Source organism: Phoenix dactylifera, unplaced genomic scaffold (assembly GCF_009389715.1).
Source record: "Phoenix dactylifera cultivar Barhee BC4 unplaced genomic scaffold, palm_55x_up_171113_PBpolish2nd_filt_p 000117F, whole genome shotgun sequence".
NCBI lineage: Eukaryota > Viridiplantae > Streptophyta > Magnoliopsida > Arecales > Arecaceae > Phoenix > Phoenix dactylifera.
Window position 1 is genome coordinate 832,182 of NW_024067686.1, and position 26,093 is coordinate 858,274.

General features: G+C 40.9%; 2 protein-coding genes across 2 annotated transcripts in view; one reads left to right on the top strand and one right to left on the bottom strand.

Moving 5' to 3' along the window:
• Nucleotides 1–17,147: 17,147 nt before the first annotated feature.
• Nucleotides 17,148–19,970, bottom strand: LOC103697415 (rust resistance kinase Lr10-like). The gene is made up of 3 exons (XM_026801236.2): nt 18,894–19,970; nt 18,670–18,699; nt 17,148–18,551 (listed from the first exon to the last, which is right to left on the bottom strand). Exons 1-3 carry the CDS (start codon nt 19,654–19,656, stop codon nt 17,401–17,403), a joined length of 1,944 nt encoding a protein of 647 aa, XP_026657037.2. The 5' UTR covers nt 19,657–19,970; the 3' UTR covers nt 17,148–17,400.
• A 12-nt stretch (nt 19,971–19,982) lies between these two features.
• LOC103697545 (rust resistance kinase Lr10-like) overlaps nt 19,983–26,093 on the top strand; it is a 38,502-nt gene continuing 32,391 nt past the window's right edge. Inside the window, exons 1-2 of the mRNA XM_039116651.1 lie at nt 19,983–21,021; nt 21,104–21,196. Coding sequence (XP_038972579.1) covers nt 20,361–21,021; nt 21,104–21,196 — 754 coding nt within the window. The 5' untranslated portion in view covers nt 19,983–20,360. The remainder of the gene's footprint in view (nt 21,022–21,103; nt 21,197–26,093) is intronic.

The following is a 26,093-nucleotide window of genomic DNA, read 5'->3' on the forward strand; positions in this document are numbered from 1 at the left end:
TTGAGAAGGCTTAGACAGACCTTCTATCATGGATCCCGATGTGACGGAGGTTATGGATATCTCGTCAAACTCCATCGTCCGTCATATGTCAAATTTATATGACTTCCAGTTCGAGATATGGAAAACTCTTTTTCCAAAATACCTGGCCAGAAATTTATCGAACTCAGTCTCATAAATCACATAGGATCACTCCTAATCTATCAAGGTCAATAGATCCCATCTAGATGCAACCCTATTCCAAAATGAACCTACTGTAGCCAATCCGCACTACAAGGACCCGAATGGCTAGGGCCCAAGTTCACATGCTCGTCAAACTACAGCAACCTCACAGTGAATAGCTGAGGCATTGCAGGTCAAAGGACCAGTCATACAACTGCAGCATAAGTAGTCACTGACGAGTGGATAGACATCCATGTGACTACTATTTTTGGTCACGCTCAGTACCTTGTTCTCTAACAAGTACTCGCATAATCACTCCAGTGTCTCTACACCGTGGATTCAAGACTCGTCCATCTGACTAAGTGATCTCTGCACTAATCTCAGTGGATCGATCACCATCCCTCATGATGGATCCATCGATTAGGAGCATTTAGAAATTAATTCCTAATGACATATGCCTCAAATTCTCAACTTCTTGAGAATATGTGTCATCATCTATTAATTTCTTGGACGATTTACGGACAGATACAAACATGAATAAAAACAAATTGCCCAATCTTATTTATTAATAAGTATCAAATTACAAATTTCTTCAAGATATTTGTGAGATATGGGGCTGAAGTCGGCAGCCCCAGCCGACTTCAGCCCCGTCCCCATTCTAGGAAGGCCGGAACAGAGGATCGCGATTGCGATCCTCTCCGGTTCTTCCGGAGACAAACCAGGCGAGGGCGCCGCGGGGATCCCACGGCGCCCTCCCTCCGACCGATCCGCGGCCAATCCCGGCCACGGAATCCTCTCGGCCGCCGCGATTCACGCGGCGGAGAGTCGCCCCGAGGGTTGATAAAAAAACCCCCAAGCCCTCCTCTCCTCCGCATCCTCATCCTCCTCCTCCTCCTCCTCCTTTTCCCCCCTTCGCTCCTCCTCCTCTCCTTGGTGACCGGCGTCCTCTTCCCGACCGAGCGCCGCCCGGACTCCCTCGCGGCCACCACCTGTTTCAAGATTCATCCTCTAGATTTTGAGCGCCGCCACCGCCGCTTGACCACCGAATCGAGCACCGGCGGCCGAGATCTTCCTCCCACTACCTCTGCCACCGCCGGTAAGCCTCCCTCCTCCTTGCTTTCATGGGTTTTGGTCTCCTCTGTTTCAACCCAAGCAACCGAGATGATCTCGGTTGCTTCTCCTTCCCTTCGGCCACGGCGACAGTCGCCGGCCGCCATGGCGGCCGGCTAGCCATCGACCGAGGGGTGGCCTCTGGCCACCCAGGCCGGCCACCCCGCCGGCCCTCTCCCTCTCTTCCGTCTCTCCTACTCCCCCTGTCCGTGGGGGGGGGGGTTTGGGGAAGGAAGAGGCCCATCACGGGCCAAGTTGGGCCCGTTGGGCCCTATCCATTGCAGGCCCAACTTGGGCCCAGTCCAGTCCGGATGGGCCCAGTTGGGCTGAACCTCTATAGGCCCAACTTGGGCCCAGTTCACGGTGGGCTCGACTTGAGCCTAGTTCACGGCAGGCCCAATTTGGGCCCAGTTTAAAAAAAAAAAAAGAGAGAGAAGAAGAAAACCCGAAATCCAACTTGGGCCCTATTCAGATCCGAGCCCGGAACCCGAACCCGGATCCGAAACCCGGAACCCGAAACTCGAACCCATTTGGCCAATAAATAAAATTTTACAGATAAGCCCTTAACATTATGTTATTTCAGGACCTTCTGTAATTTGTATCTGATCCTATAGAAAAGATTTATTACATAAAGATCCCCAACTATATTTTATTTAGCCCACTCGAGCTTTATAAAATAGTACCCTGTAAATTAAGTATTAGTCCCTGCAATAAATTTTATTGTATAAATGAACTAATTAGAAGCCAACCTTGGGGGCCCTACTTAGCTGGGTCTATGCGGGCCCATTGGGCCGTGCCCAATAAGGGCCTATCGGGCCATGCCCATTATGAGCCAACTCTGGGCCCTGTTGAGCCGTATCCAATAGTATTATTTTTGGATTTTTGCTTAATTCTGATATTAACAAAGAATTAATTAAATTTAAACAGGTGAACCTGATCTGCCTATCTGAAGTAGGAATTAAGCGAGAAGAGGTAAGTAACTTAATGCTTCAAAGTGCATTTTCGAAATTATTTGGTAAAATAATTATTAGTGGATGAATTTCGAAATATATTTTGTATTTAGTAAAATGGGTCTGGCATGTTAAATTTCATTTGAAAATTTTGTTATATGCTCTGAAATCCGCAAAATATGACTGGATAATTTATGAAATCTATTTTTCTATATATATGCATTCTCAGCATGGCTATGATCTGTTCTGCTCTGTTCTGGCCCTGCCAATGGGGATTATACGTTGGACCTGTCGACTTGTAATCTGTGAGGAACCGGTTTCGACACCGCACCACCGGTGATTAGAATAGTGGTTTCTGGACACCGGCTGCCATCGATGGGTAAATATAGTGGATTTGGCACCTTGTGCGATCCATGCCACTGGGTTACGTGGCCGTAGCTTATTATGTTGAGATTTTGGTATCAGAATTTTTGAAAAAATGATAATAAGTTTTGAAAATAGTAAAACGATGTTATTTATGATTTATTCCAGTCATTATCCTATATTTTGACCTGATATGCTCCAACCCCACTTTGGGGTATTTTGTTGCTTACTGGGCTAGTGTAGCTCATTATTTTATTTTCTCTGTTTTTCAGATCCAGAGGCTTGATCGCACGGGAATGGGAAGTGCGTTAGATGTTCCGATGATTCCATCAGTTATTGGTCCTTTAGTTAGATTGATTAGAGTATTTGACTTACGTCAGCATATGTTATTTGAAATTTTGTAAGACTGCTTTTGAATAAATTTAAATAATTATGTCAGTTTTGAACATCTGTATTTGCTTTGATATGATCCGATGCCTTGCACGCCTGTGCGGCCCGCCGTGCGGGCGTGCGGCGTTTGCCGCGCCTCAGGCTCGAGGCGTGACAGATTTGGTGGTATCAGAGCTCAGGTTTAAGATCACTAGGGATTGTAACTGAAACAATTATATTGAGCCTAAGTTTTAGGATTCGTAGGATCCGTCAGAAAGGTTGAGAGATGGGTAGGAACCAGATAAGGAGATAATGTTCATTTATTATATTAACTATTTCGTATTATTCTGTTTGGATGATTTTATAACATCTATATATTTTTACTGAATCAGAATGCCGCCTTGTCGTGTCCGTAGCCTGAATCGGATGGTCAGGGGCTCTTGGGGAAGAGCCCCTACCAACCAAGCTGGCGAGGCATCGCATAGCTCAGGACCCCAGGGTCAATCAACTCCAGAAACTGCCGCCGGAAATCAAACCCGGGTGCTCGAACTGATTGAGGAGGTCGTTGGGTTAGTACGCCAACAGAGGCAACAACCTCAGCAACCAATCCAGCAAGTCGTTGATCCTCCGGAGCAAAGAAGGAGTATAGCTGAATTCAAGAGAATGGCTCCTTTAGTTTTTAAAGGCACCACTAGTCCTCAAGAGGCCGAAGCCTGGATAGAGGAAATGGAGAAAGTCTTCAGAGCAATGGAGTGCACCGATGAAGAGAAGGTCAGATTTGCCACCTATATGCTTCAGGACCGAGCTCATCATTGGTGGATGTCTGTGGAGCGCACATTGGCACCCGAGCAGGAGGCACTTACCTGGCAGAGGTTTCGCATAGCCTTCTACTCCAAGTATTTCCCTTCAAGTCGCCTTAGGGAGCTAGAGAGAGAATTTCTAAATCTGTCTCAAGGAACTATGACCGTGGATGAGTATGAGGCAGAGTTTGACAGGTTAGCTCGGTTTGCTCTCACCCTCGTCATAGATGCAGAGTCCCGGATGAGGAGATTTGAAGAAGGATTGAAGCCTCAATTACGTCGGGGTTTGGCCGTAGTGCACTCAACCAACTATGATGACCTGGTAGATAGAGCCAAGAATATGGAAATTGTCTGGAAGGAAACACAAGATTCAAAAGATAGAATACAAAAGAAGAGGAGCAGAGATGATGATACTCATAGTGGACAAAATTCTAGTAGGACAGCAAAATCTCGTAATAGGTCTGGGCAATCAGAAAAGCAAGGATCTTATGGAGAGACTATTCAACAAGACCAGTCTAAATGTGAAGTATGTGGTGGTGCCCATAAGACAGAACTCTGTAGACGATTATCTGGCGCATGTTTCAGATGTGGCCAACAGGGTCATAAGATAGCAGAGTGCCCTCGCAATCGGCAAGTATCACAATCAAATTAGAGGCCTCAAGCTACAAGGACCCAGCAAGTGCAAGGTTCTCCTGCTCCGGTTCAGGTTGTTCAGCCTTCTTCTCCTAAGCAGCAGATAGGAGGGAGACCGCACACACAGGGTCGTATTTATGCACTGACTCAGCAGGATGCTCAGGCATCCAATACTGTGGTGTCAGGTACACTATCGGTTGCTTCTGTTTATGCTTATATACTATTCGATTCTAGTGCTACACATTCATTGTGTCATGGATATTTGTGCGAAAACATGACCTACCTTGCGTGGTTAGAGTATGATTTGCATGTTAACACCCCTGCCGAAAGTGGGAGGATTTGTAATCAGGTCTGCAAGACTTGTCCAGTTCAGATAGTAGGTAGAGACTTGCCTGCTAATTTGATAGATATAGATATGTATGACTTTGACATAATTCTCGGTATGGACTGGTTAGCGTCACACTTTGCTACCATTAACTGTCATGAAAAGCGGGTAAAATTTTAGATCCCTAGAGACACCGAATTTAGTTTCATAGGTAGTTGTGCTTATACTTTCCCTTGAGTTCTCTGCTATGCAAATTAAGCAGCTTGTACGTGTGGTTGATAGAAAAGAACAAGTGTTGAGAAGGCGCACGATTCCTTATGTTAAGATTCAGTGGAGCAGTCACTCTGAACGTGAGGCTACGTGGGAACTGAAGGACGAGATGAAGGAGAAATATCTGAACCTTTTTGCAAGCTAAGGTATGTTAAATTTCGAGGACGAAATTTTTCTAAGGAGGAGAGAATGTGAGATATGGGGCTGAAGTCGGCAGCCCCAGCCGACTTCAGCCCCGTCCCCATTCTAGGAAGGCCGGAACAGAGGATTGCGATTGCGATCCTCTCCGGTTCTTTTGGAGACAAACTAGGCGAGGGCGCCGCGGGATCCCCGCGGTGCCCTCCCTCCGACCGATCCGCGGCCAATCCCGGCCGCGGAATCCTCTCGGCCGCCGCGATTCACGCGGCGGAGAGTCGCCGCGAGGTTGATAAAAAAACCCCCAAGCCCTCCTCTCCTCCGCATCCTCCTCCTCCTCCTCCTTTTCCCCCCTTCGCTCCTCCTCCTCTCCTTGGTGACCGGCGTCCTCTTCCCGACCGAGCGCCGCCCGGACTCCCTCGCGGCCACCACTTGTTCCGAGATTCATCCTCTAGATTTCGAGCGCCGCCACCGCCGCTTGACCACCGAATCGAGCACCGGCGGCCGAGATCTTCCTCCCACTACCTCTGCCACCGCCAGTAAGCCTCCCTCCTCCTTGCTTTCATTGGTTTTGGTCTCCTCTGTTTCAACCCAAGCAACCGAGATGATCTTGGTTGCTTCTCCTTCCCGTCGGCCACGGCGACAGTCGCCGGCCGCCATGGCGGCCGGCTAGCCATCGACCGAGGGGTGGCCTCCGGCCACCCAGGCCGGCCACCCCGCCGACCCTCTCCCTCTCTTCCGTCTCTCCTACTCCCCCTGTCCGTGGGGGGGGGGGTTTGGGGAAGGAAGAGGCCCATCACGGGCCAAGCTGGGCCTGTTGGGCCCTATCCATTGCAGGCCCAACTTGGGCCCAGTCTAGTCCGGATGGGCCCAGTTGGGATTTCCCAAAAAAATAAGGGTAAGTCAGTGAAGCCTATCATGGACCTGACCATATCCAATAGGGTCTGATTTCTCCTCTCTGACACTCCGTTGAGCTGAGGTATACCAGGAGGGGTCCATTGTGAAACTATACCATTTTTTTTAAGATAATCACGAAATTCTCCACTAAGGTATTCGCCTCCTCGATCTGATCGAAGAACCTTAATGAGTTTTTCTGTTTGTTTTTCTACTTCATATCTGAACTCTTTGAACTTTTCAAGAGCTTCAGACTTGTATCTCATAAGATACATATATCCATATCGAGAGCAATCATCGGTAAATGTTATGAAGTAAGAATAACCTCCCCCAGCTTGCACATCGAATAAGCCGCACACATCAGTGTGTACTAGGGTAAATATTTCAGTGGACCTCTCCCCGTGTCCTACAAAAGATAATTTGGTCATTTTTTCTTGAAGGCAGAATTCATAAATCGGATATGACTTGGAAGTCAATGAGCCTAGAAGCCTATGTTTCTCCAATTTGTTTATTCTGTCTTCTCCTATATGACCAAACCTGAGGTGCCATAAATACTTTTGATTTATCTTATCTCTAGATCTTTTTGATCCTATGGTACTCACTGTTTGCTCAGATACATTCGTAGACACATTCAAATGTAAGTGATAGAGACTGTCAATCATAAAACCATGCGCAACCATTTTATTTCTCAAATAAACGGAATAGTAGTCTTTATTGAAATTGAAATCAAAATCTTTCTATGCTAGACAAGATACAGAAATCAAATTTCTGCTAGCAGTAGGTACATAATAATAGTTCCTAAGTATCAAACTAAATCCAGATAGTAATCGCAGAGGATAGGTGCCCACAGTAATAGCAGCAACTCTTGCTCCATTGCCAGCACTTGTGGCTCGAGTTATCAGTGTGGAGTCCAGTTTTGAGCACTGTCAGGATCAAGCGCTACCATTACACCAAAACCGACCGGTGTTAGTGAAGGCGCAACTCTATTTCCTTAAACCCCACCAAAGGCAGCGCCACGAATCGACTCCGACCAAGGCCTCGCCCAACCCCGGACTCCGACCTGGCCTCGCCATGGGTTCAGGGACCCTCGGTATGACCCACCTACTAACCAGGCCATCGCCGTTGGCAGGCGGCAGGACATGCTGACAGTGACCCTCCCTGTGCTGCTCAGGGACCCCGCGGGTATGGCCCGCACAGCGGCCGAGTATGTCCAACATTCCCCCCCCAACGCGATGCCTGGGTTTCGAACTCGAGACCTCTGGCTCTGATACCAATTGTCAGGATCAAGCGCTACCATTACACCAAAACCGACCGGTGTTAGTGAAGGCGCAACTCTATTTCCTTAAACCCCACCAAAGGCAGCGCCACGAATCGACTCCGACTAAGGCCTCGCCCAACCCCGGACTCCGACCTGGCCTCGCCATGGGTTCAGGGACCCTCGGTATGACCCACCTACTAACCAGGCCATCGCCGTTGGCAGGCGGCAGGACATGCTGACAGTGACCCTCCCTGTGCTGCTCAGGGACCCCGCGGGTATGGCCCGCACAGCGGCCGAGTATGTCCAACAAGCACCCTGCCGCCGTGGCTCCTATTCTGGAGGAGTTTCACTCTGTCTTTCCTGATAATCTTTCGGATATACTTTCTCTGATGCTTGATATCCATCACGCAATTGATTTAGTTCCGGGAGCATCTATGCCCAACCTTCCACATCATAGGCTCAACCCAAATAAACATACTGAGTTAAAATGTCAAGTGGATGAACTCCTCGCAATAGGATATGTTCATGAGAGCCTAAGCCCCTATGTTGTATCTGCACTCCTCACCTCCAAGAAAGATAGTTCTTGGAGGATGTGCATTGATAGCCGTGCCATCAATAAAATCATGGTTAAATATCGTTTTTTCATTCCTAGGTTGGACGACCTCTTGGATTCTATATCTGGTGCTACAGTCTTTTCTAAGATTGATATGAAGAGTGGGTACCACCAGATTCGGATTCATCCTGAGAATAAATGGAAGACTGCCTTCAAAACAAAAGATGGACTCTACGATGGTTAGTCATGTCATTTGGGTTAACAAATGCTCTCAGTACTTTTATGAGGGTGATGACTCAGATCTTTAGATCTTTTCTGAACAAATTTGTCATTGTATACTTTGATGATATCCTCATATATAGTCGAACTCAAGAGCTCCATCTCATACACTCAAGGCAAGTTTGCGATGTCCTTAGAAGAGAAAGCTTCTTTACAAACCCCAAGAAGTGTGCCTTTCTGATCGATCATGTCACTTTCTTAGGATTTATAGTGTCTTCTGAGGGTGTCTCTGCTGATCTTGAGAAGGTAAGCGTGATAGTAGATTGGCCCGAGCCCAAGTCTCTAGCGGAAGTACGTAGTTTTCATGGCTTGGCCATTTTCTACCGCCGCTTCATTAGGAGTTTTAATTTGATAATGTCTCCCATTATGGATTGCATAAAGAAAGGAGACTTTATCTGGACAAAATCGACATCCTAAGTATTTCACAAAATTAAGAAAAGGATGACCGAAGCTCTTGTTTTGCGCCTCCCTGATTTCACGAAAATATTTGAGTTCGCATGTGATGCCTCTTGAGTTGGCATAAGTGGAGTGTTAAGTCAAGAAGGTCATCCTGTCATATTTTTCAGTAAAAAATTAAAGAACAACAGGTTACGCTACTCCACTTATGATAAAGAATTCTATGTAGTAGTGCAAGTCTTGTGCCATTGGCGATACTATTTGCTACTGCGAGAGTTTGTTTTATATTCAAACCATGAGGCCTTAAAATATCTCAACTCCTAAAAGAAACTGAACCATAGACACGGCCGATGGGTCCAGTTTATCCAAGCTTATACCTTTGTCTTGAAGCACAAGGTTGGGGTTAAGATCAAAGCTGCTGACACACTCAGTCAACAGGTCTTCCTCCTATCTGTGATAAGCACTAAAGTAATTGGCTTTGAAATGATCAGGGAACAATATACCACTTGTCTTGACTTTAGTGAAATATACCTTACCTTGCAAGATGGAGTAGAAAGAGAATAAAACGATTTCTTTTTGCAAAATGATTATCTCTTTTGTTCCGACCGATTGTGTATCCCTCGAACCTCATTAAGAGATTTCTTAGTATGGAAAATACACGCTGGAGGACTTTTTGGATATTTTGAGAGGGACTAAACCATTGAAATGGAGGAGAGGCGTTTCTTCTGGCTAAGTCTCAAAAGAGACGCCAAAATTGTCAGCCAGTGTGGCACCTGTTATGTAGCTAAATAACGTAAACAGAATACTAGTCTGTACACTCCAATACCTATTCTCGAGTGTCCACGGCAAGATGTCAGTATGGATTTCGTGTTAGGGCTACCACGTACTTCTACCAAGCATGATTCCATTTTTGTGGTTGTGAACCAATTTTCAAAGATGGCTCATTTTTTCTCCTATTCTAAAATTTCTTATGCCTCTAGAATTGCCAAACTCTATTTTGACGAAGTTGTTAGACTCCATGGCCTACCCAAATATATTGTGTCTAATAGGGATATTAAATTCATGAGCTATTTTTGAAAAATCATTTGGCACATGATGGGCACCAAACTGAAATTTTCTTCTGCCTGTTATCCTTAAATTAATGGCTAGACTGAAGTTGTCAATTGTAGTCTTGAAAATCTATTGAGATGTTTGGTAGGTGAACATGCTAGGACATGAGATTTAGTATTACCGATAGCTGAGTTTGCATATAATAGTTCGGTCAATAAGTTCATAGGCCTGAGTCCATTCGAAGTGGTGCATGGTTACAAACCTAGGTAGCTCATAGATCTGATCTCCATGTCTCATCAACATAGAGTGTCTGAGTCTGCACAGTCATTTGGATCGCACCTGTATTCATTGCATCAAGAAATCAGCAAACACATTCACTCTAATAACTTAAAATATAAATTTCTTACTGATTTGCACATACGTTATCAAGAGCTAAGTGTAGGAGATTATGTCATGGTAAGAATTAGGCCTAAACGATTTTCTTCGAAAATGTTCAAGAAATTGCAAACTCGTAGTGCAGGACCGTTCAAAGTCCTAAAGAAAATCAGTTCGAATACTTATATTGTGGATCTTCCTAAAAACTATGGGATTAGTGCGACATTTAATATTGAGAATTTAGTCCCCTACAAAAAGATAGCAATTATTTCTTCTGACTCCTTTGTTGACACATCTGCCCCTGTTGATCACCTTAACCCATTACCTGTTGTTGAGTCGCCACCTCCAAAATTTTATGCACGCAGAGAACAAATAGAATATATGTTAGATGAGCAAATTATATCAACCAGAAAAGACGGTTACTAATGTTACCTTATTCGATGGAAAGGCCGACCAGAGTCTGACGTGGTGTAGATTTTTATAGCCGAGTTGTAGAGCCTTGACCTCGATCTCCTGGAGCAGTACGACAGCCGGCCAGACCTGCACTCGACGGGGTCGAGTTTTTCTCACCTAGGAGAAGTTGATGGAGATATTAGAGCCGTTCAATTAGACGATCGAGCCATCAGAGCTGCTCGCTCGCGTTCGCACCAGAGATTGACATCATTATGGCTCGAAGATGATCTTGAGCTACCGATTTGAGTCAGGCCCAGATTGGATCCATTTGAGTCTGCTTCATTTTTATTTTTGCTACATTTTGCTTTTGTTTGATCAAGTCAATTTGGTCATTTGCTTTTATTTTAGTCAAGTCAATTTGGTCAGTTATTTTATTATTAGACAAGTCAATTGGGTTAGCTTTTAAGTCATGTAATTGGATCGAGTGATTGGATCGATTTTGATATGTAATCAATTAATTGATTTAATCAATTAATTTAATTGATGTAAGGGTCCAAGTTTGGTATGTAGTTACTTGATTGACCAGATGTAAGGCCGATATAAAGGTCATCCCTCCCATGAATTAGGTATTGAATGATTGAATAAAAAAATCTAGCCTCCTTTCTGCTTCTTCTTCTTCTTCTTCTTCCTCCTCCTTTCTTTCTCTTTTTCCTCCTCCTTCCCTCTTCTCCCTGTAGTGGTCCTCCATCATATATTCACATGACCCTCATTGAACTGGAAAGAGTTCAACTATAAAAAAAAAAATCGCCAAGTATGGAGGTATATAGATTGAAGTAGAGTTTGGTTAAGAACAGCCCAAAAAAGCCTAGAATATTGCCATGATCAATTGCAATATTTGTAAGTAGATCGAGGTGACTAAAATGGTCTTAGGGATATTCTCAAATATAGAATTGTGACTTAGGTGGAACATATATGATTGTTGACCTGACAATTGCAGAGCGACTGCACTGACGTATGTGCATAGTGGAGGATAACCTATACCAATTCTCAAAATTGTCAAGAATAGATGCCAGATGCGAGAACAACTATTGAAGTATACAGTTATTATCTATTAGTATAAATAAGTGAAAAGTGTACTTTGTAGAAGATACTTCAATAATTAATTTAATGAATCTTTATCTTTTATCTTAGTTTAATCTACCTCTTATCTTAGAAGTAAGCGTAACTTAGCTTTCTACAATATTCCAGGCTAGACTCTTATTGTAGCCAAGCACTACACCCCTATCGTAATCAGTGCTATATTCTTCCACTATAGTCTAGTGCTACACCTGTTGTTCACCTTCAAATGATAGTATGACAGTAGCAAATATCCTTGAAGGTCAACACACCTTTGAAGGTCAACACACCTGAAGCCATGCTACTCTCTATCCTCTCTTCGATCTCCATAATTATCTTTCTGACTGGTCAAACACTAGTAGCATGCTCGTATATACCAACCTCATTGCTATTTAAGACTCCTAGCCTTTTTAATAATTGGTTGTTGCTCTTCCTACATAAAGATCTCCTAGGCTTTACAACAATCTGGACTAGGATCAATGGGGTCCTAGAAGGCAAAAGGATCAGGATAAGCTTCATAGCTCACCTTGCCATGTTATAGGATCCGCTTCTATTCTGTCCTCTGTATATTCATCTCTTCTCAAGATTGCATCAGATCTTTTTATATAGAATTCTAATTCAATTTCATGTTTGTTGCTTTATTTTTGCTTTTCTTTTCAAATCCTTTATACTCTATATTATAATTTTTGCTTTAATCTTAGTAAAGTGAGAGGCTAGACCTCTCTTACCATCAAAATGAAAAAGTGTCAACCAACTGCACTAACAGTTGCTAGCTAGATTCTATAATCATTAAGTTCTTTCTATTTGGCTTTTAGAAGTTAGCCTATCACCAAAATATCTCAATTCCAATAGGAGGATCCATTCATTAGGCTGTAGAACCAAAAAGGTATAAGGAAACTACTCAAAATTAAATCACACTTCTTGTAAAACATCCCATTAAATAACTCATTAGCTTTTTACTTCTCTCAATTTTTTCCTCTTTAATATAAAAAACAATGACAAGCATGTGCAGGCATGAACACTTTATGCAAATTATAAAGAGTTTTCACTTGAAAATGTTTGTATGCAGGAAGAAATAGTTTTGATGTAAGAGATGTAATGCAAAATATTTAAGTACGTCATAAAGAATATTTTTCCTCTACTAAACAATGAAAGAAGCAATCTTTACATGGTTATATAATAGACACTAACAGCTCAAAAAGCAAAATGTTAAACAAACTAACTACATGAATAATTAAATTTACCAACAACGAAATGAATCAATGAAAATAGGATATTTAATTTATCAATAATAAGTTGCTAGATATAAAGTGATAAACCTTCCTCCACAAATGACGCTATCAAGCTTTTAAGACTAGTCTAAAAGATCTCACTTTTGTGTTAGCAAGTTATACCGAGAGTACTCACAAAAGTTTTTTAAATAAAAGAGAGGGAAACAAGTTGATGTGATTGAGAATGGCAATACAAAGGATGCATGGAAATCCTATTACTATCAAAAGATAACAGGTCAATAAACAATAAACTTGAATTAGTTGAGTCAACAAGCGCGTTTTCTGATTAGGTCATGGTCACAGACTCGACTTTCTCTCCTTTGAAATATCCAATGTTAGACAAGTTTCTCCACAATATTTAGAAGTATTATGGGAAAAGACGATGAATTTCTCTATTGATGCTGATAGATCAATCACACAACCACTCCTTTTATAAGGTAGCTATCAAGCTAAGATTCTTCAAATGACCAGTGGTTCTTATCCTTTGTCTACTCAAATAGATGATAAGGTTTAATATTGCCAAAAAAAGAAAGGGTTAAGGGAGGAAGTGTCTTCCAAATTGCCAACACATTTGATGGTTGATCGTTGTCCGATGGCTCTTTAAAAGAAACAATCTAAATTATAAATGTAAAACATACCATTGTTGCTAAAATCTTATGACTCACATTATTAGTTGGAATTAATCTTTTTGTGTTATACTTAGAGGAGCGCTTCATAACACTCCTAGACATTTCTCATCATCAAATTATAATGCTAGCATCATGATAGTGTCTACTTTTAGAATTTCATTTGAAAGTTCTACAATCTAACATAACCATTAGGGAACCATTATATCCAATATTATGAACTCAAGGAGCTTAATCTAACTTACTATTCATTATATGTATATATTAATATATATTTATATAAAAACAAACACATATATATGGATGTAGATAAAGATATAGATTTAGATATAGATATAAATATAAATAAAGATACAAATACATATAAATATATAGATAAGTCTCCATGCTCTATTTTTAAAAGATTTTTATGTCGGATTCTTTTGGCCACTTAGACAATTGACACTTGTGTTATGTCCCAAAGTAACATCGACAATTCATGAACCATATTGTAAAAATAGCCTTGAACAATCTGGATCACATCCTTAGTTCCATTATGATCACATTGGTCGATATCATGGACTATACAATCTCATAAATATGGAAAAACTTGGAATAACACTCGAGGTAGCTTTAATTAGAAATAGTTGATGTATGATAATGCTTAAAGCCAACCCTGAATAGTTGGAAAAAAACTAGATAGTTATGATCATATTTATAATGCAACATGATCATGTTATCTACATATTAAATCAGGTGGATATTCATTTTCTATATTTTTTTTGTCTATATGGCTTTTAAAATAACTTATAACTAATAAATATCTAGTAGTAAAATTAGCAATGTCATTGGAGTTCATGGAGTTAAAAGTAATAGGCAAATTTCACATTTTTACAACCATATCTTAATACTTGATTCTTAGTTTTGTAAAATATTCTATGTAAAAGGATATTTGACTTGATAGGTGTCATATAGATATCTTGAATAACTAGACACATTGTTTATTTCATTAGACAATGCTCTATATAGGCTTATGATGGTGGAAACTAGACTCTTATATATGTATATTGATTTTTATTCTCCAATCATCTATTTTATAGTAGGTTCACATTTCAATATCATATTTCTTTTATATCATAAAAATCTTATTATGTGTGATCCAATCCATGACTCGATATAATCTAACCCCCTCTATGATTACGACTCGATCCCAATCTTGATAAAATTATGCAAACTTTCCTATATTTCGGTTATACTACTACATCAAGTTTACCAATCTTTGGTCAGCACAAAGAAGTTTACTTAGAGGTTCCTTTCTCAGAAGTTATTAGCTTTAGTGACTTTTTATCTTAAACATAGCTAATAATTGATCCAAATGGTTCACATTTGATTTTCTTAAAACAAAGAACTCCATAATGTTTTTTTCCTTGAAAAGATCTATTATGACTTCCCAAACTATACACACATAGTCCACTAGTTTCAGTTCTTCATTTCCATGTCTGAGTGATGCAAGTCTTGGTATCTTACAGGGATGCCATCCAAATGGCCCCTCTAGAATAATCTAATAAGAAATTTTGTTCTGGTTGCTTGTATGATGGGGCGTAGCAGAATAAAGCATAATTATTAGAACAAGCGATATGTCTGGGAACAATGCTATAACAACCCAGGATCAACAGCCAACTATGCTCAGCTATACTCATAACTACATTAGATCTCTAAGGTGCACATACTACGTATGACCTGTATAGACTTTGGGACATTACAACATGGGCTATTTGAATTGACCATAGGTTTATCATAGACTTATGATTGGATTTGTTGTATTTGCGATTAAATTTGAATAGATTTGGACCGTTGTCTGGTGAGAATACCAGGCTTACATTGGAAAGTATAGGAGGACCCATACGGGCATGCATTTAATTCCAATTGGCTACGCACTGAGTAGATCTTCAGTATTTATACAGGGCCAGGCAACCTAAATAATATCTTTAAGCCAGATTTTTTGGGTGAGGCTGTGGATTATTACAAATATGAATCCACAAAAGTGAGTAATATTTCATAAAAAATAAAATTGGTGGCTCTAAGGTCTATGGGAATCGGAAGTAGGACAATAATTAAGTCAAAAGATGATGCTTTTTGATGATATTTTTATGCAAAACAGCTGCCAAATCTATGGTACAAGAGAAGAATGGAACTTCACTGTCTGGATACACCGATGACATTGTTAATGAGTCTCAAAGACTTGGTGTCATAAAATTGTGCACCTATTTATAAATTAATTTGGGGTCATAAAATTTAGAAAATCCAATTTATCCCCCTCTTGGGTTGTCACCTTGGGCGACAGAGAGCTCGGTGCCTCTCAGGAGGGTGAAGAGGAGAACTCCTCTTCGAGGCAGATAAGCTTGCAGGCAGTTGCGCCGCTTGCGAGGATCATGGTAACGATGCCACTGAACGGCCGACGACCGTTCTAACTCCCCGGCGCGGCAGTTTGACTCTGAGGAAGATGGAGTAGGAACCCCCTGCTCCATGTTTTTGGGCCTGGGCTGAAGTCGGCTAGGCGTGCTGGTCCAGCCCAATTACTCTATTCTCACACGTAGATCATAAAGAATATTTTTTCTCTAGTAAACAATGAAATAAGAAATCTTTACATGGTCAGATAATAGAAACTAGTAGCTCAAAAAGAAAAATGTTAAACAAGCAAACTACATGAATAATTAAATTTACCAATAATGAAATGAATCGATGAAAATAGGATATTTAATTTATCAATAATAAGTAGCTAGATATAAAGTGATATACCTCCCTCCACAAATGACTCTATCAAACTTTTAAGACTAGTCTAAAAGATCTCATTTCTGCCCTAGCAAGTTATACTGAGAGTGCTCACAAAAGTCTTTTGATTATAAGAGAGGGAAACAAGTTGATGTGATTGAGAATGGCAATACAAAGGATGCATAGAAATCCTTTTTCTAGTGTCACTATTATTATGAAAAGATAGCAAGTCAATATACAATAAACTTGAATTAGTTGAGCCAACAAGCGCGTTTCCGATTAGGTCATGGTACAGACCGGGCTTTCTTTCCTTTGAAAATTTCAGTGCTAGAGAAGCTAATGAGTCTTAGAGACTTGGTTTACTTGTCAGGCCTCTAGGCGTTTACTTTGCAGAGAATCTTAGACATAATTTGACTCAGACTCAAGTCCGGTGGAGGGAAAAGGAACAGGTGGATTGAAAGTAAAGTTGCGTACTTTTAGCAAAAAAAAAGTAAAGTTGCGTACCAAAACAAAAGATTGGAATTTGAAAAGTCCACATTGATAAGCTGGCGTATTGGAAACGTTTGAATCCGAAATACACTGTCATGGGCCAAGTAATGGTCAAGCTTGGGACCGACCACTTGACGGTATCCAGGAAATTTCGCTACCAGTACTCTTAATAGTTTTGCTCACGACGGTCCTAAAACTCCAGGTTTTTTCCGGGAGTATTTTAGCTCGAACTGTTAACTGATATATTCTATTGAAAATAAGTTGATTTATGTTTAAATAACTAGCAATGGAATAATTAGTTTAGCTCATAAGTTGATTTATGTTTATAAAAGCTAGCAATGGTGCAAAGGACATACCAGCAAGAGTTCCTGAACAAACAGACGTCTCATTAGGATAATTTTCCTAGAAGAAAATCACCTGCTTACCCATAAAGTTGGGCAACCTTTGGTTTCACCAACATGAGCTGTTGAACATCAAACTATGCATTCTTCCCGTGCAAAAATGTTGTGATAAATTAATTTTGATTATTGGAGTTCTAGAGTGAAATTACTTTGCAATGACCCTTGATCAAGTCCAGGTATATATCCTAACCACTGTTAAAAAATAAGCATATCAATCATGTAACCTCATAAGAGCATTGGTACTAAACTATCACCACAATAATAACAGAAATAATCTATGCCAGTATTACAGACCTCAAACCTTCAATTACAGCATCAACCCACAATTGAATACTTATTAATCATCACAGTGATACGTAAACATAAGCAAGCATGGTTTTGACGATTACACTTGCATCACTCCTCGACCGAAGTAACGGAAACACTAACAAACATCAAACTTCTTCTTGCTCAGAGTTTGGTTCGGGGATAGTTGTCAAATTTGTGCCAAGACGCCTATCAGACAAAGCTACGTGAGTATTTGGTGGACCAGCAGAAGTGAAAGGATTGGGAGGCATTACCAAGTTCTCCATGCTTCCCTCTAACATCTGCACCACACTTTTCATTGAAGGGCGATCCACTGGATACCACTGTATGCACCAAAGTGCCGCAATAGTCAGCTTTCTTGCAATAATTGCATCGTTCTCTTCAATAATGTGGAGCCCAATCTCCTCCTCCTGATACAAACGATTGTAGATCCACTCTGGGAAGTACACTTGGCTGGTGTTTTCCACTGTTGCATCCATGTTCTTCCTCCCACCCACCATTTCCAGCAATAGCATTCCAAAACTATAAACATCGGATTTGTATGAAACATTTCCAGAGTTCCTATAGCACACTTCTGGTGCAATGTAACCTGCAGTCCCTCTGGCAGCTGTCATTGACACTATGCTTTGCTCTTTTGAACACAACTTTGCAAGCCCAAAATCTGAAATCTTTGGACAAAAATTATCGTCTAACAAGACATTATGGGGCTTAATATCAAAATGGAGGATACGTTGGTCACATCCCTGATGAAGATATTCAATTCCTCTAGCTATGCCAATGGCAACGTTATGAAGCCTGTCCCAGCCTAGCCATGTACTTCTACCATCAACTGAGAAAATGAACTTCGCCAGTGATTCATTCGGCATGAATTCATAGATAAGAGCTCGTTTGAATCCGTCAGCACAGAATCCTAGAAGACGCACGACATGGACATGGTGAATCCTACCAATGGTGCCTACTTCATTTACAAAATCTTCACCGTTGCCGCCTATAGATCTTAGGAGTATCTTCACGGCAACAGGTACTCCATTAGGAAGAAATCCTTTGAATACACTGCCATAACCACCCTCACCTAATTTAGTTTTGAATTGATTGGTGATCTTCTTGATATCAGCATAAGAATATCTCATGGGTTTAAGAGCTTTATAGTCTTCCAGGAACTTTTCAACCTTTAGTTGACTCTCCTTTTCCTTCTCTCTTTTTAGCAACCAAGAGTGGCATACCTTAATTGCGATTGCCGTCGTCGCTAAAAGAACCAAGATGCCCAGGACTACTGCACCTGCACATATGTAAAAGAGCATCAGAATGCATTGTGAGCTCTGGTGCGGTATCCATATATAATTTCAGTAATAGAGGGGGAAGATATCTGGTCCTTGTGATAAATTAGATGCCCTCACCTATAATCAAACGCTTCTTGCATATTCTACCTGCATAGAGATGATGGGAGAATATCAGCAACATTGCTATGAAGTGCAAAGCAGACTGGTCAAAAATAAGTTGAGAATTGAAGTTCAGAAAATTTTGAAGTGCGGGAACTTTGCAGGGACACTATACCTAGAATGATGAAAACTAAAGAAGGCAAATTGGGAAAACTAAGATGACCAATAAGTAAAATACAGACCTTTATGATGATCCAGAAGAAGATTGCGTTGAGGTTGGTATAAACAGATAGTTTCATGACTTTTAGAATTATTGGGTCGACAAATCCCTCGTCTAGTTTCGCAGGGAGCGCAATCAGGACTCTCCCACTTTAGAGTAGGAACATATTCATCATATCTGGATGAATAACCATATAGATAATAAATATACGGCCATATCACTTGAATGGTCTTTATGGGTGTGCAAGATTTTGGTATCTCAACCAAGCTCAAAGATGATGGCACGGCGAAGATGTGATTATCGGATTCACTTAGGCAGTCGATTTCATCATAACGATAATCGACGTAAACGTAACGGCTGTTGAACGGTTGAATAATCGTTTTTGTAATTGAATCGGCTGTTGAACAGTTGAGGAATGTCCAATTGTCAGGCTCGTCTTCCAGGCTGTAACTGTAGAAGCGGAAAGGCGAGTTGGAAACATCAAGTTTCAAGAGGATGGATGCAGGGCAGAATTTTGATTCAAGACGGAGCATCTGTCCAGCATAATCGATGTGTGCTATAGGAAAAACTCCGGATGATGGAAGCTTGATCGCAGTGTCGTTACCCTGGCAAGCCAGCTCGAATCCTGGATAGCCACAGTACTCTGGGTGGTCACTTCTCCGAAACGGGAATCTGATTTCGGGGCCGTTCGGACTGCATCTTGAAGTCGGACAATCATCTTTGCTAGCTCCAATATCCAAAAAGACGAAGAAGAGAATAGTACAGAGGGCACCTAACCTACCCATCCTCCTTCACACATACAAAGATTGCAATGGTAGCAAGTTGTGGTCTCCTTACAATCATAAATAACTCCCAATCAGGCCTTTTGCGGTGAACAGGGCATAATATGCACTCTTTCTGCCTCCAAGGCTTTTCCATGCATGGGTACAGAGCGATCAATTCAATCAATTCCTTGCTGCTGAATAGTCACAGGTAAGAAGACAACGCAGGAAGAAACTGATCTAAGCTATGAGGTCAAGCTCGTCCTAATCATGGAAAGGATTGCTCACGCGCAAGGAGCTCGAACAAAATACTGACCATACGATTTTTCCACACGAAATTTCCAGCTGAGTTTCCGCCTTTGCTTTCTGCCAAACAAAATCAATCCATCCAGTCGGCTAATAATACATCCAAACAGAAATACAAGAAGGGAGGAAAAAAATGCAAGACTGCCTCAGTGACTTCAACATCACCTTGGAATCAAATCAGCCGGGAGGAAGCTTCCTGAGTCAAACATGCATTAATTTCTTGTGGAACATTAGGCAGCACTTCAGTGTAGGAATCAGATAAGCCGAGAGGATACTTGATGAATTTTCTTGTGGAAAATTAGGCAGCACTTCCTTGATGAACTTTTGGGGGGACGAACTTGCAATCGGCATTTCCTGTCCCAAGTCACGAGTACAATATTTACCCAAATCCACCGCTCTTTGAAGCCTCATCTCCTCCATCCATGGACCCGAGACGGCTGGCCTCCATTATAGCCATCTTGCTGTTAACGCAAACCATCGCCTCCGGAGAAGACTGCCGGCCTTCTTCTTGCGGAGATCTCCGGAACATAAGCTACCCCTTTCGCCTGACCACCGATCCTTCCACCTGCGGCGATCCCCAGTACCAACTCACCTGTGATCAGAACCGAGCCGTCTTGGAGCTGTATTCGACCAAGTACTACGTGGAGGAGATCTCCTACGAGGACCAGGTGGCCCGCGTCGTCCTCGCCGACCTCTCCCGGCAGTCTCTACCCTTCTTGCGTCCGAGCAAATTCAAGTATGGAGATCCCTTCGACATGAACCAAAGCAGCAACAGCGTCGCGTTCGTAACTTGCCCCGCATCATCGGTGGACGATCCTTCGTTATATGTCCTCGTCGCTTCTTGTGTCGATAACTCTTCCTCCTCCAAAGAGTACTTGTATGCGCTGGCGGGGGATGCGACGGTGGCAGATCTTCGGAAGAGCTGCGCTACCGCAGGGACGGTGCCAGTGGCGGGCATGCTTCGGAATCGTACGCAGGCTGCGGTTCAAGACGTTTTGCTGAGAGGGTTTTACATATCGTGGAAGGTCCCCATGCTGTGTCGTGACTGCGTGGTTAAAGGGCAGCAATGTTCGTATTATGGAGGTGGTCTTCTTTCATCAACTTCTTCTTCTTCTTCTTCAATCCCCCTCAGAATTTTACCTGACAGAAGTGTCGTACTATACAGGTCCCTACCTTCACGATTACGGCTGGGGACTGATGAGGTCGCACCGGCACTGTTACGATAAATGCGCAAAACATCCGTTCGGATCCGCTTTCTGTGAGTTCCTAATAACCTTCCACCAAAGTTATCACAATAACTCCTTGATCCAATTTAAATTTTATAGATTTTGCATTAAAATTTTGCATTAAAAAAATATTTAGTTGTTGATTGTGAAAGAAAGAATAGATTTTTTTTTATTTTAAAGGATCTTTGATGATTTCAATCTTACAATTACATATGGAAGCAGAGAAAATCTAAATGCCTCTCGAACTATTTTTTCCATTTTTATCTTAATTCAAAAAGGTTATCAGACTTAATGTCCATCACTTTAGCCATTATAAGTAGGATTTGGTGTAAATCACTTTGGCCACTATGGATAGGGCTGAACAGAGCCTAAGATCAAAATCCGCCACATTAGAAAGTTAAATCGTGCGCCAAACTTTCAGAGCTCATAATTTGGTCATATGACATCCGATTAAGATGATCTTTTTTAAAAAAAATTGGGTAACTTTTCGAAATCTACAATTTTGTGCCAATACTCTAGTAAACCAGATTAAATTCTATCGTTTGGGCTCGAAATAGGCTGGTCAAATTGAAAGTTTTTTTTTTCAAAAAAAACTTTGATCAGGTGTTTAACCAAAAAAAAAAAATAGGCGAAGCGACAAAAGGTAAAGTTGATGTAGGAGTTGAGATCTACATTCTGTAAAATTTATTTTTAATGATTATTTCTATTAGTCATATTTATTTTTAAAATTTAGTCCTATTCGATCTAGGAAAGGAATATGATATGTATTGTGCAAAAGCGGATCTCACTACTATTATAGATAGGGGACATATACCTCATCTTTTTCTAATTTTCTTTTAAGAGATTTGAGTTGGGCAAGTTGAGGAAATTCTTTCTTCTCTTTGATCGGATAAAGTTGGTATCAAAGTAAGATAAGGTAGTAGAAGTCTAAGTTACTCCTACTCCTAAGATAGAAACTATGGTCAACTAAAATATGATAAAATGCATTGATTTGATTGTCGAATGATCCATAAATTATAATTTTCATTTATTTATACTAATAAATATTAAATGCATACTTTGACTGTTGCCACCATGTCTAGCCTCCCCTTCTGGCAGTTTTGATAGCTGACGCCGGTTATCCTCCACTATGCACAATTGTCGGCATAGTTTTTTTGCAACTGTCTTGCCATTATTTATCTCTTTTTGGTCTGGACTTATTTGGACGCTTACATTAGTTATGTTTCTTCACTCCATCCTACAATATGATCTTCTGCACTTTGCGAATGTCTTGGAGACCGATTCAATCACTTTGGCCTACTCCCACTAGCCATTTTCCTTGCATTATGATTTATTATGGCCAAGTCTTGAGCTTTTGGCCTACTTATCAATACCATGGTTGAACTCATCCTCTTCAGTCTATGCCATAGGTAAAATTTCTTATGGTCGGACTCTTTCCAACCCAACAAGGGTCATGTGATTTTCATTTATCTTTACTTCATCTTATCCTATCCATGTGGTGCTTACTCACGGCTTTTCTAGCTTAGTTGTCGAGATATGGTGTAAACACCACCTCTCACATCATAGGTAGTGTGAAGTTGGGTATCATTGCTCATAATAGATACTTGTGCTTGTTATTGTAGGCCACATGGGCCACTATTCCCATGCATGGTGATAGTTTGACCACTCCTCTTATGCATGGGTAGTTGTAGCTGTTGGCCAACCATCATCCCTAGACTCCACTCCCATACAGATTCATCATAGATCATCATAGATCGATAATTCTCGCTCCCTTGGATGCACACCATATTCACTCAGTTTGCACTGAACGGACTTAAACATAAATGTTGCCACTGGAGTATCGGCCTCTTGATTGCAACTGGTCTAGATGTGGTGTAAGAAATAGCATCCTTCCAATGAGATCTGAATGTATCAACTGTAGTGGCCAAGAAGATCTTGTTCTGGTCTCTTAAAGGATAGCTTGTGCATCTTTCCTTGGATGTACACCATTTTCACTCAGTCTGCACTGACTGGACTTAACATAAATGTTGCCACTGGAGTATCAGCCTCTTGATTGCAGTTGGTCTAGATGTGGTGTAAGAAATAGCATCCTTCCAATGAGATCTGAATGTATCAACTATAGTAGCCAAGAAGATCTTGTTCTGGTCTCTTAAAGGATAGCTTGTGCATCTTTCCTTATTAGCATTCAGTGCAAGTTAATGCTAGTATTCACTTTGATTCTAGGAAGTCTATCAACTAGTCCTTTACTATGCATGTCTTGAAGTCTGTCATAATTTGCATAAGTACATCTAACATACCGCAAATCAGTTGTGCTATGTCTTACTTAAGAGTTTGAACTACATAAGAATTACCAGTAGATATAATATAAATTTTGTTAATTTTTTTTATCCTGAGTAATAAGCTTTTCAGAAGCTAACATTAACATAAATCTCAATAGTAATAGGCCCAAATAAAATGGATACCTTTAATCCACGATTTATGAGACAAAAATCAAATTTTTATTCATACCAGGCATGTAATATATATTATTTATAAAAATAGAAGAACCGGTAGATGGTATGAGAGATAAGTCACTAATATTTTTAACAAGATAAAGTGAATCATCAGTCGTAGCAATAGCATTAGAACTAGTATAATCATGTAGCAAATCCAATATCTCTCTACGGCTAGCAAAGTAATTAGAACGTTTAGAATCAATAATCCAATCATGAGAAGAATTAATGTTTGACTTAGTTATTAAGGCAATTGGCATCAACGATGGATGTAGTGAGAGCCTAGTTATCAGTACCCTTCTCTCCCTGATACCTTGAAGTATAAAGTGCCATTTTAGACTGTTAGAGTGTCACCTTGCAATCTTCTATTTTATGACCAAATTTTTAACATCTATTATAATTTTCCTTGAATTTATTATTTTTCTTCTAATTAAATTTTTTGGCCTTCTTAGATTCTTCAACTAACCTTTTTTTTTTGAATTTTTAAATTTATTATTCCATTTCTTAATTTTAACCTTACTATCAAAAAATAAGATTTTCTTGTTAGGGGATATAGTCAAATCACATATTTAAGTATTAAGCACTTCTTGATTATGTCACGACCCCCGCCCCGTTCCCGGCGGGCCGCCGCGACGGTCCTAGGGTGCGGGTAGGCATAAGGCCACCAGCCACCACGTAGAACCCTACTACCTATCAATCATCAATAAATTCTGAAAAATTTTGGCATGATGCATGCACAAAATGATCACCTTTCCTATGGTGACCTGTCAGGATTATCTCATTACATACAACAACCCTACCTGTCAGAGCAGCAATCACATAACCTGTCACATAATGAACCTGGACAATATATATCAATACATCATCACAGGCATATAACTCATCTGTATAAAAATCTGGTTCCCATTCCATCCATGGTCAAACCCATATCCACAACAGGATCTATGACTGTAACTAACTAACTATACACTATATATAACAGAAGGTTTATAATGCACCAAAAGGGTATAAACCTCTATCTACATTATACTATACTATGGAGCGACACAGCTAGCAGGCAATCTCTAACCCTGCTCTTCTCTATACAATACCTGCCCTGCAATCAAAAACACCAAAACTGGGGAGTGAGTATATAAATACTCAGTGAGTGGAGTAGAGAGTACTATGCACATGAGACAGAATATAATCATGGCTCGAGATGAAATCTCAAGATCAATAACAACATGAACATGAACTCAACATAGAGAATATGGAGTAAATCATCAATATCACCACAATCAATATCAACTCATCTGAAGCATATATAGAATAATCAAGTAAACATATATGCTACTCATGAATATGCTCAACAGATCATAATGCTGGAACATACAAATCAGGTGTCAATATGCTGAAATCATCACTAGACAGCTGTCGGGAGGTGGGTTTTACGCCCCAGGCAAACCAGCAACAACTCCCTACTGTCACATGCATATGCAGGATAAGACACCATATCGATAATGTAAATGCTAGACAGCTGTCGGAAGGTGGGTTTTACGCCCCAGGCGAACCAGCAACAACTCCCTACTGTCACATGCATATGCAGGATAAGACACCACACTAATCATGTAAATGCCGGCCATTATCCAGAACAGAAATCCATCTCACATCTACATACTAAACGGCACCTCGCGGGAATTCTACATCCGCGGAAAGCCATACTGCACCTCGCGGGGTCTTACTATGTCCGGCGGCAAGCAGAATATAAGTCGTAGGACCGGCCGATCCTACGCCTAGGGCCGTGTCCCCTCCTAGGAAGGGACTGGGCTCCACCCACCCAGAAGGCTACTATGTGCACAAAGGCCGATGTTCAACCCCATCGACTATAGGTGTCCTACAGATACTGCCAAGCCATGCATAAATGCATAATGCACCCTCCCAATACTCTACTAAAAAGGAGTATAATCAAGACTACCACTCATTCGATCATGACCCAATCATAAACTAACATCAGGGTTAGGAGTGAGGGTCAAGGAAGTGCAATACAACTCAATATACCACTAAAAAGGCTCTACAAATCTTTGAAATGGAGAAAATGAAATCAATTTACAAAAGAAGTCATTTCACAATTTGGAACCAATTTAATTACTCATAAAAGAGTATAATCAAGCTACGACTCACAAGTCTTTAAAATAGAGGAAATGAAATCAATTTACAAAAGAAATCGTTTCACAATTCAGAATCAATTTGATTACTCATCAACCCCTCATAATTCCTCTCAATGTTCCCTCAAATGCATGTACAGAATAGTCAAGCATGGAGAATCAAGATTATAGAGGAATCTACTACAATATCAATCAATATGCTCAAGTGGAATCAATTCACACTTGGCGACATTCATGAAAATGAATTAAGGATGCTCATGGTGCAAAGTACATGACTCCCACTCACCTGTCAA